This window comes from Sabethes cyaneus, chromosome 3 (assembly GCF_943734655.1).
Source record: "Sabethes cyaneus chromosome 3, idSabCyanKW18_F2, whole genome shotgun sequence".
NCBI lineage: Eukaryota > Metazoa > Arthropoda > Insecta > Diptera > Culicidae > Sabethes > Sabethes cyaneus.
In genome coordinates this window covers 195,447,574-195,460,261 of record NC_071355.1, presented here as the reverse complement: position 1 = coordinate 195,460,261, position 12,688 = coordinate 195,447,574, and the positions used below count along the sequence as shown (strand labels likewise).

The 12,688-nt window shown below is 39.7% G+C and overlaps 2 protein-coding genes across 3 annotated transcripts in view; one reads left to right on the top strand and one right to left on the bottom strand.

Moving 5' to 3' along the window:
* LOC128742030 (dendritic arbor reduction protein 1-like) overlaps window positions 1-8,075 on the top strand; it is an 86,352-nt gene extending 78,277 nt beyond the window's left edge. For both annotated transcript variants that reach the window (XM_053838209.1, XM_053838210.1), the window contains one exon: window positions 268-8,075. In XM_053838209.1, the coding sequence (XP_053694184.1) occupies window positions 268-342 (75 nt within the window). In that variant the 3' untranslated portion in view covers window positions 343-8,075. The remainder of the gene's footprint in view (window positions 1-267) is intronic.
* Window positions 8,076-8,110: 35 nt separating this feature from the next.
* LOC128743243 (uncharacterized) lies at window positions 8,111-9,298 on the bottom strand. Its single transcript, XM_053839787.1, has 2 exons — window positions 8,860-9,298; window positions 8,111-8,802 (listed from the first exon to the last, which is right to left on the bottom strand). The coding sequence occupies exons 1-2, from the start codon at window positions 9,248-9,250 to the stop codon at window positions 8,360-8,362; spliced, it is 834 nt and encodes a 277-aa protein (XP_053695762.1). The 5' UTR covers window positions 9,251-9,298; the 3' UTR covers window positions 8,111-8,359.
* Between the last annotated feature and the right edge of the window lie 3,390 nt (window positions 9,299-12,688).

Here is a 12,688-nt window from a genome sequence, read left to right as displayed (position 1 = left end):
TATTAAAAAGCGATGCCGAACAACATCAAGATCATTTGCGTCCAGCAGCAACATCATTGTTAAAACTTTGTACAGTGTTTTTCGGTCTCAAAACTGTTACACGTCAAGGATCTAGGGCATTGAGAGTGAAAGGGGATTTTTGAATGACAATACCAGTTGGTGTGTAATATTTGTTAGAAATTGTACAAATAAATTGCGCACTGACAGTAGAATCTAATGATAATTTTGCCAGCATTTTAAAACATCTCTTCCCCTTTTTCGTTACAGCTGAAGGCACGATCAGTGACCACGTGGAGACACAGTAACGAGCATTCGGGCGAACTGTCCGTATTCTGCTGGTGATGATGAGTTAGCGGCGAACGGTGGTTGTCCATGAACGGCAGTAACAGCGACGCGAACAGGGGTGGCATCCGTCCACGACGAGTGACCATGCTGCTGCTCCAGCTGCGACCGGAATTGGATTGTTTTGAAGACCGCTATCGCCCGTATCTTCCGAGGAGGAAACTTTTTTCGGCGCTTGTTACTGTACTGCGCTGTACGGACAGTTTACTTCGGACAGCTCTTGCAATTTGAAGAAATAGTGCACACTATTATACCCTACTTTTAGCTTTGGGGAACTGTTTTACATCAGGGCAACCACCACACACACGCACCAGTGCGATATTTGAATAGGAGAGGAAAGAGATGCAAAGCCTAGAATAATGCTATTCGCGACACTGAATAAAATTCAGTGCACTTTTGAGCTTGATTTATTTAACAATACCACGAGAAGAAAGATGATTAAATTGAAAATCTCACTGAAAAAAATCTGTGCTAGCGAAAAGAGAGTCAATACGAAGAAGGTTGCAATTTTGTGAATGTAAGCTGGATTTTGTTATCGGTATATAAGAATTTACAAACGTTTTATTCATATCTTTTTATATTAACCTATTGAAATGCATACCTTTCAAAGCGATTTTGTGATTTTAATATTTAGTAGCGTTTTTTTTAAGTTTAATCTTTGCGTCTTAATAGGAACCAGCAATTTACAATAGAATTAGTCAAAACAGCCTTCGGAACTGACGAAGTGCAAAGCAAATACATAGAAAATGTTGCAATTTGAATTGTGGATGTTACGTATGCATTATAGGAGAATCCTGCTCGGTCGTCGTGAGTGTGTTTTTGTTTGTTTCGTACTATCTACTATTATACAACAAACCGTGAGATTCTAGGACAACCCACAAGCCACAACTGGCAGTTTATAAAACTGTGACCATTTTCGCGAGTACACAATAACTGGCAACCAACACGCTCAATTCCGGTTCCGACGCCGGACGCGACGGTCGTCGGACGGGGGAGTACATTTTCGAGCAGTAACAACGAGACACGTGCGGAGGCCTATATGCGTTTGAAGTTGATTGGAAAAACCTGGCTAAAAACTAAAATTTGTTTGTTTTTAAGACAGGTACATACGTCGTCTGTTTCAAGCCACGGTTGCGTTATACCATTTGATGTTCATTTAACTTGTCGCAGATTTGAATGGTAAAGTGTGTGATCTGGATAACGAATCAGTTGGTATCGTTAAATCTTTATTACCATTACAAGTGCGGCCATAAAGAGATTTGACTTTCATAGAGAATATATCATTTGTTCGGTTCCGAGAAATTCTTGGATACACCTAGAAATTGCAAATGCAGTAGAAAGAAGCAATGTTGTCCACTGTCGATTTTAATCCACAGTATCGTAGGAAAATAAAATTTCAACAAATTGGTTGTTATTAGTTTCACTTAAAAATAATTGATTATATTATTTGATTCTAGAATCATTTTACCTTTTATGATTATTGAATTGATTCGTGGACTTGCAACAAGAGAACACACTTTACTCTTCAAGAACAGGTCAAGAGTTTCCGAATATAAAATGTCCACAATCGAGACGGACATAGCTTAAGCAGTATACATGGACACGATAAGAAAAGTTAAATTCTGCCACTGTTAAACAAGCATACGTTCAATAAACAACAAAGAATACTGCCGTATAAAATAAATCTGCATTGTCAGATACAACATCTACAAAAGGGAAATATTTCACCTGGTTAATGCTCAACGCCTGCCACTCGTAAGTCGACAGATTTTATTTCTCTCACACTTAAACGTCCACACTTCGGAAATCTAATCAATGACAGAAGCATTTAAACCCGATGATGTCTGTAGATAACAATATAGAAGAAAAATAATTACACGAAACAAATAGTATCTACTCGATTTAACTTCGAAGAATATCAGAAATTTTAAATATCTGAATGCGAAAATAGCGCGTAACCGGCGAAACAACACATAATTATTGATTACAATATTTTACCGAATCCATAAAATACGGCGAAACACGCGGATCGTAGCATATTAAAACAAAAAGCAAAAATAACAATTATTATTATTGATTGAACGAACTGCATGAATCCAGTGAACTTCGGTCAACTACGTAGAATAAAAAAAAAACGAATCCAATTTTGATTACTGACCGTAGCAGCATAACTTATTGAAAGTCATACAGGACTCCATTACAGCTACCACTCTTAGTTATATTCAAACAATCAAACCGCAGACCACACAGACACAGCGCAAAGCAATTTTCCGTGTCTCAAGAATGGCACGGTAAAATATTCCTCACCAGCTGTTTTGAACTCAAAACTTTATAGCAATACTGTCAACGCATGACATAAAGGGGATCTTTTAGGGGAAAAAAGTCTAATCTAATTGCCCTGGTTGAATAAACAAATTCGCTATAAGTATCTCAAATCCAAATGCCGCTTAGCTAGATTCAGTTTTCTAAAGTCAAAAGAAAGATATTTTGTTAAACATTCGCATCGAGTGGTGTTTGTTTATGGCAATTGTATGTTTCTAACAGTTTTGGCCAGATTAAAAGCGTTTTACACTAGTTTTCTCGATGTAAAAATCAATATAACCGGATTTCGTTGGGATAAAATCGATCTTTTCTCGTTAATAGAAAGTTAGTTTCATGTGGAATCCGATGGCTGGACGTTTGATTACGGTCCGGGATTGTTTTTCTATATTTTTACCGAATGATAAACATTGCACTCTATCAGCCATGTTACTTCTTGATTTACCAGGAATGATCAACAATCAAACTGAAATGATCACAGATCTTCTGCCCTCACTTTCACTTTACTTACTTTACTTTACTTTACTTTCTCGACGACAATCCGGTTATCGAATTAATACTGAATTTAGGATCCGTTGCCAGCCTTATCGGTCGTTGGCTGCCATTCTTCAATCGCTCCTAACATCCGCCCGTTCTAGCTTCCTCGTCAATAGTGCCAACGGGCACGTGGCCTGCTTCGAAAACGTGGACCTCTGTCGGCTTCTTTGCAGAATTTTGTGTTTTTGCTGGTCGCTCATCCAGCATTCTTACTACGTGGCCAGCCCACTGCAGCCTGTCGTGTTTTAGTCGCTTCACAATATCCACATCTGCGCTTGCGCCACACTCATTTTTCTGATATGCCGCCTGGAATTGATCGCAGGATCTTACGTTAAAAAACGCCAAGAGTTCGTCGGTTTCTCTCTGTCAACGTTTGCGCTTCATGACCGTAGAGCACCACTGGGCGAAGTAGCATCTTATAGATCGCGATTTTCGTACGGAAATGCAGGCCACGGGACCTTAGCTGGCTACGCAATCCAAAGATGACCCTATTGGCAGCCGCTATCCGCCATTTTACTTCACGATTCATATCATTGTCACATGTCACTAACCTACCTACCAAGTTAGACAAATTCGTCGACCAATTCAAAAGTATCTGCATCTATCGCCACCGCAATTCCAATACCTGAAGGGCAACCACGCTCTCAACCAGCCACAATACACTTTGTTTTGGTAGAATGTCCTCGCCATTTTCTCATTAAGATGCGTTGACGTCTCTTTCATAGCTCTACGGTTAACACCGATGATATCGATGTCGTCCATAAACCCTAGGAGCATGTGAGATTCCGTGATGAGGGTACCGCTTCTCTGTACGTCTGCCCTTCGAATAACACTTTTCAATGCAATTTTGAACAGCAAATTCACCAGTCTGTCGCCTTGTTTCAAACCATGCGTCACGCATTAATACGTTAACCAACCCGCTATTCTGATGCTTGATTTTGAACCGCCAAGGATAGCACGTGTCTGCCTAATCAGTTTTGTTAGAAAACTGAAGCGTCCCTTTCGAAAACGGTTCTGCTATTCGCCAACAAAGGTTTCCTGCATGGGTCTTAGTTTATGAAACCAGATGCAGCAGAGAATTTTGCATACAGAGTGAAGCGAGTAATTCCCCAATAGTTGTTGCAATCGAGCTGATGGCCCTTATTCTAATTAGGTCATATAAGACCTTCCAAGCAGTTCTTAGGTATTTCCTTTTCAGTCCGTACCTTTATTGTAATCTGTTGGCTTGCACAATACAGGAATTCGCTACCGATTTTATTAAGCGCAGCAGGGAACCGTTCTTTACAGCTGCTTTGCCGTTTTTCAGCTCTCTAGCTGCTTTATTAACCTCGTCCAAAGTTGGTGGATCCACAACTTGACTATTATCCGTAATCATTATCCTGCTACAGCATTTGACAGCTCCATCTTGTTCACCATTCAACAGTGCATCGAAATGTTGTTTCCAACGCCTTGCCACCTCTGATTTTAAGGATTTCCCTTCTTGATGTTGCACATACCATTCATCTTTTTTAGAATGTTTCTTCTCCTCCGAAAGAATGCGTTCCCAATTTTGGTGTTTCTTACGACGGTAAGGTCTCTTTTCGGCGGCTCAAGCATCTCTGCTATAGGGTAGCACAATTGCAGCCAAGATGAGCTCTGGCGCGATTCTTATCGCTAGTTACTCGTTGGCACTCTGCGTCAAACCACTCATTGCAAGTGGTCGTTTGCTTGCAAGATCTTGTGAGTCAAAAATGAAACGCCCGTGTCACGTCAGTTCGTCAGTGGCAGTAGTACCCATCATTTCTCGCGCTGTACTACTAATCGCATCGTGGGTGTGCCTCCACTGCCCGTTAAGATTCCCTTCAGCTTGTTCGCCGATCCGCTCATCACTTTTCCGAGAGTACTTTGCAGTAATTTCTTCCGTTGATAACCACCGAATGTTCTGTCGTATCTTCCTCGCTGGTCTCGATTTGAATACGTTGGACAACCGGGCGCGAAGCTTGCTTACTGCGAGATAGTGATCCAAATCGACGTTCGGTCCCTGGAAGGACGGCACGTCTCCGACGTGCAAAAAAAAACAGGCATCTTCATTGTTTTCAGGGATGCTTCGGAATGTCCAATCGAGCAAAATAGATACTGCAGTTAGGTGCATTTCCTCTGGCTGCAGCGAACTTGATTAGCCTCAGGCTATTGTCGTTTGTGTTAAAGCGGAGGCTTTCTCTACCAGCAGCAAGTTGAAAGAACTCTTAGCGACCGACCCGTGCATTTATATCCCCGATGACTATCTTTATGTCATGCCCTGGGCACTCTCCATATGTCTTTTCGAGAAGCTCATAGAACTCTTCCTCAACACGCTTAGATGGTCATTGACGGGCCTCCATCTAATGACACGCCTTATTCGTTTTCCAACTCCATGTTCTGTTTTATTGCCGCCACTGTAATAGATATGATACTTGTATGTCGTTCCCGCAATAGAACCCCGTCTTCGGTCATCGCGCTTCTTGGCTGCAACCTCGACCTTCGTCTTCTGCAGCTCTCTTGCCAGAACATACGCGCGTGGCGGTTTAACTAGAGTCCTAGCTAGCGAGACACAGCGTTTTATGGATCAGCCGCCCGCTTCGGATCAGTCGCTGTTGTACGCCGCTCCTAACTTGGGATACAGTCGCGCACGTGGTAAGAAAACGACGATCCATCGATAAATAAACGATAAATAAAAAAACAAAACAAGGCGAAGCAGGGCTGAGCGAAACTCATTGTCAAAATGCATCCCTATATGAATGCGCAGGGTTTGTTTGTGACACAAATTTTGAGCCCGCCTCGTTTCGAGCCCACAACAAACCTTGCCTCGGATAAGGGAGTGTCCATGAAGCGTACGCACCAGCTTAGGTTAAGTGAATATGTATTAGTTTCAGCTTCGTGTAAAGCGTGTGGGGAGCGAGCTGTGATTCTAGTCACTAAAACATGGCTTCCTGTCATAGGCCTGATAAATATACTACATAACCAAAAAGATTCTTTCAAGATGACTGGCAACTCTGAAAAAATGCGAGAGACAGTAAAACAATGCTATCTGCCAAGTGAAAGATGTGCTATTGCTATACCATATTTCGTAGATGTACTTAACGTATACTTTTCAAAAAGGTGTAACTGCGAAATGTAAACGAAACCTTTTGATCTTTGGAAAAACTCGGAAATCAATTTCGGAATCTTAAGTAAGCGTATACGGAAAGGATGTCCTGAGGGGTAAGTCCCGGTGTAGTGGTTAGCATTCACGCCTCTCACGTCGAGGACCAGGGTTCAAATCCTAACACCGTAGAAGTCACTATACAGATCTCAACACTGGGCATTCAGTCAAATCTCGACGAACAGGTTTAGCGCACCCTTTGCGGATGATGGGGTAAATGTTAGTTTGTGATATGTGCCGTCATTCCAAGCAATACCTAGGCAATATAATAGTCATTTACTAGACCAAAACTGCTGTAAACAACGCGTGCCATAAACAAATACCATACCGCCGAAAAGTTTGTTAAAAAATCTCACATTTGACATCAAAAACGAATATTACACAGCCGTATTTGAAGATACAAACGACGTTTATCGACAACAAAATTTATTATCGAGCGGGACGATTTAAGACTCCTCGTTCATCACGTAGTGTCTGTGTGCAGTCTGTGATCAGACGGTAGGTGCAAGCAAATGCAGATGAATAATATCATTTTCGTGTGAAACTCCACACATATAATCGTGTTTTTGTTTTCTCAAATAAATAAAAATTGTGATTTAATTCAGACCTCCCGCATATGCATGCATGGCAGGCAATTATCCCACCCCCCATATCCGTTATTTCAAAGTGTCGTATGCTAGGGTAGGACCGCCCGCTGTCCACCCTCCCAGACAAAACTTTGAGGGGCTGTGATATTATTTGAGAACGGATTGAGGGTACCCTGTGATTATCTAATATTATTTTCAGTTTGCTTGGGTCCTTGTTGCTTCTTTTACATGAAACCTGCCGGCAAGCTGACCATCATATGAAATTGAATAGAAAAAAACCCAGATTATGTTTTGCATTTGACTTAAGTAGGCCAAGAAGCGAAAGATGGAATAAAAGACTAAATGTTTTTTAAACACCTAAGAATCGATCACTAGTCGAACGACGAATGCATGTATATTTTTCACTAATCATGATTTTTATCGTGAAATAACAAACAACAGTTTCGATACTCATTAGAAGCATCGGCAGTGGATGATCAAATCGAAAGAGAAAAAAAAACGAGAAAGGAAGGATTGAAGCGTAAACTGAACAAGCAAATTATGATTGCTTGTAGTATTGACTGCTATAATAAACACGAAACAAACTATATATATTGTATTAGTAGAAACCCCGAATAAATGATAAAAAAACACAACAAAGAAAAAAACATTTTCAATACAACTACTCATTCCGATTCACTTTGCGGATGAATGAACCGAACGAGACTAAAATTTAGGCTCGCGCAAATACACATAAACAAAACAAGTACATACAAATTTGTAGATGTTGTCTCAGTAAGAATTAGGTAATCATTATTGGAAGAACGAAGCAGACAAAAAAACCTTTAATAAACATTATACAAAAGGATTGAAAACAAAACAAAAAACAACCATTGAATGGTGAATTGATGGATCTAAAAAAAGGATGGTGAAAGTGAAGCCAGATATCGATAAAAGTAAAAGCAACAAACGCGCGACAACTGGAAAAATCATCTTGGAAAAGAAAGAAAAAAATACAAATGAAACAAACAACCATTTAAACGAGCATAGCGATGATAAGTAACCTTTTTTCTTTACTTATGTTGTATTATTAATTAGATACAAAACAAGAAATAAATTATAAAGGATTAATCCAAGTGAAAAATAAAAAAACGATGCCACAAAGTATGAATTGATTTTTATTCCCTAACCCTGCTGGGCTGTTTTTTCACCTTAGTAGTCACTTTGCTTGAATAATATCTAGCTCTGTTAAACTGGTCATCCGATGGGGAAATGGTTCAGGTTTGTTTTGAAAACTTAGAAAAACAGTTTTTATTTTTAGCGCGTGTCTGCCTACTATAGTTATATTTTTCAATTGAAAACTTCGAACATTAGGTCATAAAACATATAAAACTTCAAACATTCAAACGAGGCCTTACGCGACCGCCTCCTACTCTCAAGAGTCGTACAATTCGATTTCGTTATCCGTGGTCGCCCCATCCAGATCATCCAGATCGCTGATTAGAATTTGTGTAAAATCTTTCGATATCTCCAGCACTATCAGCTTATCGACGAATGTTTTAACCTCAAAAGCGATGCCATTGTCGTAGAAGAAAGCATGGATGAGGACGGTATCCCAGTCAACACTTGGCATCATATCCTTCAGCATGCTGAGGGTGTAGTTAAAGAGTCCTTTCGTATCCAACCGGGTATCCATCGGACGCAAATTCAGATACAAGTTCTTGCTGGAACGCGTAATGTTGTTGCAATGTTGAAACACGTCTGATACTACGCGCTCCAGAACCGTAACTTTCTGCTGTAGCATGGTAATATTATTGTCAGGTTTGTTTGGTTCGCTGCTTCGAGGGCATCCAACCGGTTGAGGTATGATACGGCTCTCTGGAAAACAATAATTGTATTGATTTTTTAAACCTAATCCATAAGCATTCAACCTACCGGAAACAAAAAATTCATCCCTTTTGGAAACATACGCTTCTCCGTTGGTTTTCTGTTTGATTACTTTGTACTCCAGATGATCTCCTCCACGAACGATAGCATCATCGTCTCGTAGAATGAATTTCCCGTACGAATTCTCCGTGGTGTTCAAGCAAACATCGCAGGATGTCAACGACTCTGAGTTAAGGTTGATTTCTATTCCAAACAGGACAACTCCCGGTTTTGCCGGATACCACACCATCAAGCCCTTCGGATGATAGATTTCGATATGCACGTCGTTATAACGCCTGCTTTTGCGTTTGCTGTGCCGGCCAGCTTGTGAAAAGTCAACGCACAAAATCAACAATAGACTGATTAGAAAAAGATTTACTGTCGAATCTGGTAGTTTCATTGTTATCACTTTGATTGTTAGTCCTCTCGTTCCGCAAATCTATAGTCACTTAGCTCCGACGACGGTTGAATAATAACTGACTCATCGAAGATCATAGCTAATGCTTATTATATTCTTACTGGCGATCGGAGAGAGCTAGAAGATGATGCTGCGAGCAATAAACACAGTTCGACGAATAGAGGTTATCTCCCCCGTGGCCCGCTGTTCTCATCTCATCGGCTGCACAGCACAGGAATTACCGTGAGCTGTCCCAATTCCGCGCACTTAACATTAAATTGGCAATTTCCTAGTGGGTTTTGGACATACAAGCTTGACTAATTTCAGTCAATTTTATCTTGATTTTTGGTATTACAAACGAACGAAAAACATCTCATCGATAATAGTCTCCAAGAGGAAAAGTGCAAGTTGCAAGTTGAATGTTTCTGGGGTTCGAGTACATTGTTGGTCAAGAATGTAAAATCATTAGGATTAAAAATAGGGACAAATAAAGAATTGAGGGAAAACCAGTGAATAAACCGATTTGGAAGACGTCTGTATAAGCAGGAGCTCTGGGCTCTTGCTTCTCTACTACCCGTTGACATGCCGTATATTGGATATAGATGGTGTTCTTATAAAAATAAATCGGGCTTTCTGAACTGATGTCGGCCATCGTTGATTAAAATGCAGCATTTTGGAATACTGATGTGGGGAAAGAATTTCATTTGTTTATATAGGATTTATTTCTAATTCCCGTCGTAGTAAGTAAAGCCATTCTCATTTTCATCATTTGTTGGATGGATTTAATTAATACTCCAAAAGTTCTTGTGCTGATTTGACTAAAACACATTTACCTTCCGATCCGTGAACTTAGAAATCACTGAAAAGCAATTATTAATGCATAGGTATTATTGAAATTACGCAACCGACTTTATTTCTTAAATTCGTCGTACCGTTTTAAAATCCGTCCATCAAAATTTTTCATCGTCCGAACTAAAAATCACAACAATTTTTACTAAGCTAACGCGCATGTATTTGTGTAGGACGGCATAACAAATGTTATTCTGCAAAATTTCTGCAGGTCAGGCAAGTTTTCCTGGCTGACAATGCCTCGCGTGAGTTGTTTTCATTTATGAATGACGGAAATTAAAATGAGCAGTTGATATTTTCTTCTTCGTCACACGAAAAAACGTAGGAAATTTGGCTGGTAGGACTTCTTTAATGATAAAAAGCATTTAAATAGATCTCAGCTCACTTTGATTGATCGCGTATGATAGACAACAAACTAAAATATTAGGGACTAACTAGTTTTGCATTGTGTGCCATAAAAATACTGATAGTTTTAATAATTTGTGTTGGATAGTTTGAAATGGGCAATTACGACGAAGCAGTAACATACCCTACATGATTTTTTTTTAATTCTTCAAATTGTCAATTGTTCGCATAAATTTGCCTCATTTTCAAGCACCAAGACACACGTAACTGGAAAGCGCTATTAACACAGGCCTAATCCTTCCAACAAAAAATATATTCTCTGGTAATTCTTGGTGTACATGTTTAAATTAACTTGTACCTCAGGAGATGAAAATGAAACATTATAGGGTAACCAACGTATTTTGGACCCCATCAGCAGCTATACATAATTTGGACACTTACAGCAAAATCAAATGGAAGTGTCCAAATTATGTACAGCTCCTGATGGGGTCCAAAATAGGTTGGTTACCCTATGAGCTTAAAAATGATTCATGCTGATATCACTAGTTGAACAGGCATAGCTAAAACACTGACGAACTGACATGACACTTAGAAGAAAATCCTTTAAAAACTATCGTCCTGCACATTTTGCTTGCAGGGTTTTATGCTGTAAATTTTTATTTTTTGTATTACAAATACACTCAAGTCGCTTTTTACGCGAAGGATACGTCCCGCGTAAATCAAAACCGCGTAAAAAACCGTGTAAATTCCAAAATTCGTGTAAAAAACCGCGTCAATTCCGAAATTCGCGTAAAAAAACCGCGTAAATTCCAAAATTCGCGTAAAAGAGACAAAAAAAACCCGAAATTTCGCGTAAAAAAAACTTTGTGGATTTTAACACTACGCGAAAAAATAGACGTTTTGAGCACACCCGCGTAAATTCCGAAAATTGCGAAAAAACGCGTAAATTCCGAAATGCGCGTAAAAAAACGCGTTAATTCCGAAAATCGCGTAAAATAACGCGTAAATTCCGAAATTCGCGTAAAAAACCGCGTAAATTCCGAAATTTGCGTAAAAATAGTCGCGTAAAAAACCGCGTAAAATGCGACTTCAGTGTAACTTGTTCATGTGGATATTTTCTTCTCCTTCCTTTCCGTGGACAAGCGTGGATATTTCCATACCCCCTACCACCCACTAAACTGTCCATGTGGTATCTGGCTAAAAATTGAAATATTGTGATTTTATTTGATCAAAATTTAAAAGCTAAAATGTTAAAAATCACTTTAGCTAATTTACGAACCATTAGAAATGGGTTGTGGTTCGTGTCTCACGCCGGTTCAGCAAGTAGGTTTGTTTATCCTTAACGGGAAATTAGCAATCATTGACTTTTCGTCGGAGAGCGCAATTTCGGAAGCAGTTTTTGGGCCCAGTGGGGTTCTGTTTGTAAAAATGTAAATACTGCATTCTTCTTACCAATCTGAACACAACGAATATATTTTTATAAACAGAATTTTTGTTTCAAACAAAAAAAAAACTGCTTCTGAAATTGGCAGAATCGATGACTGCTAGTTTCACCTTAAACAATTCCATTCAAAGTTTCTACTCGATGAAGTTTTGCTTTACTCGGAACACAGTTTTTTTCGAGCAGTTGGGCTGACAACATCGAACGCAAACATAGAATGTGTTGAAACTGTTGAATCCGTGAATCTTCTCCCGATGGCATCGATAATCGATGTGTAGATATTTATTAGTTAATGATTTGCGGGGGTTGTTTGTCATTTTTAATCTCTAATAAATGGCGCTACCTGCCTTAAGGTGAATAATTGAAAAATCTTCCTGTTCAATAACCATGATGACCATCAACAACGGTAAGCCATGGCCCATGAAACGAGTTTTCATTTTAGCCTGGTTTTAAACCTTTCACACGAGCCTTTCCTCGATTTTCCGTATGTGAACTGTTGACTAAATTCATCGTGGAGAAACAGGAACGACATCACGACATACGTACCAAGTTTTATGCTTGCGATGTTTGTAGAGTGTTCGGGGGTTGGTCAAATCTTGCAAAGAAGTCACGATGAAACAGTGTGAAGCAAGGTGTGAAGGTCTGTGTCTCGGGCACGAATGCATGGTTGACGTAGAATAGTACAATGGGAAGTAATGAAGCGAGTTCCCATTTTATCTTGGTTTCGAACCTTTCTATCACGCAAGCGATCTGTTTCTGTTAGGGCGTGCAAACATCGCGCTATCAAAGAAGAACGAAATATGAAG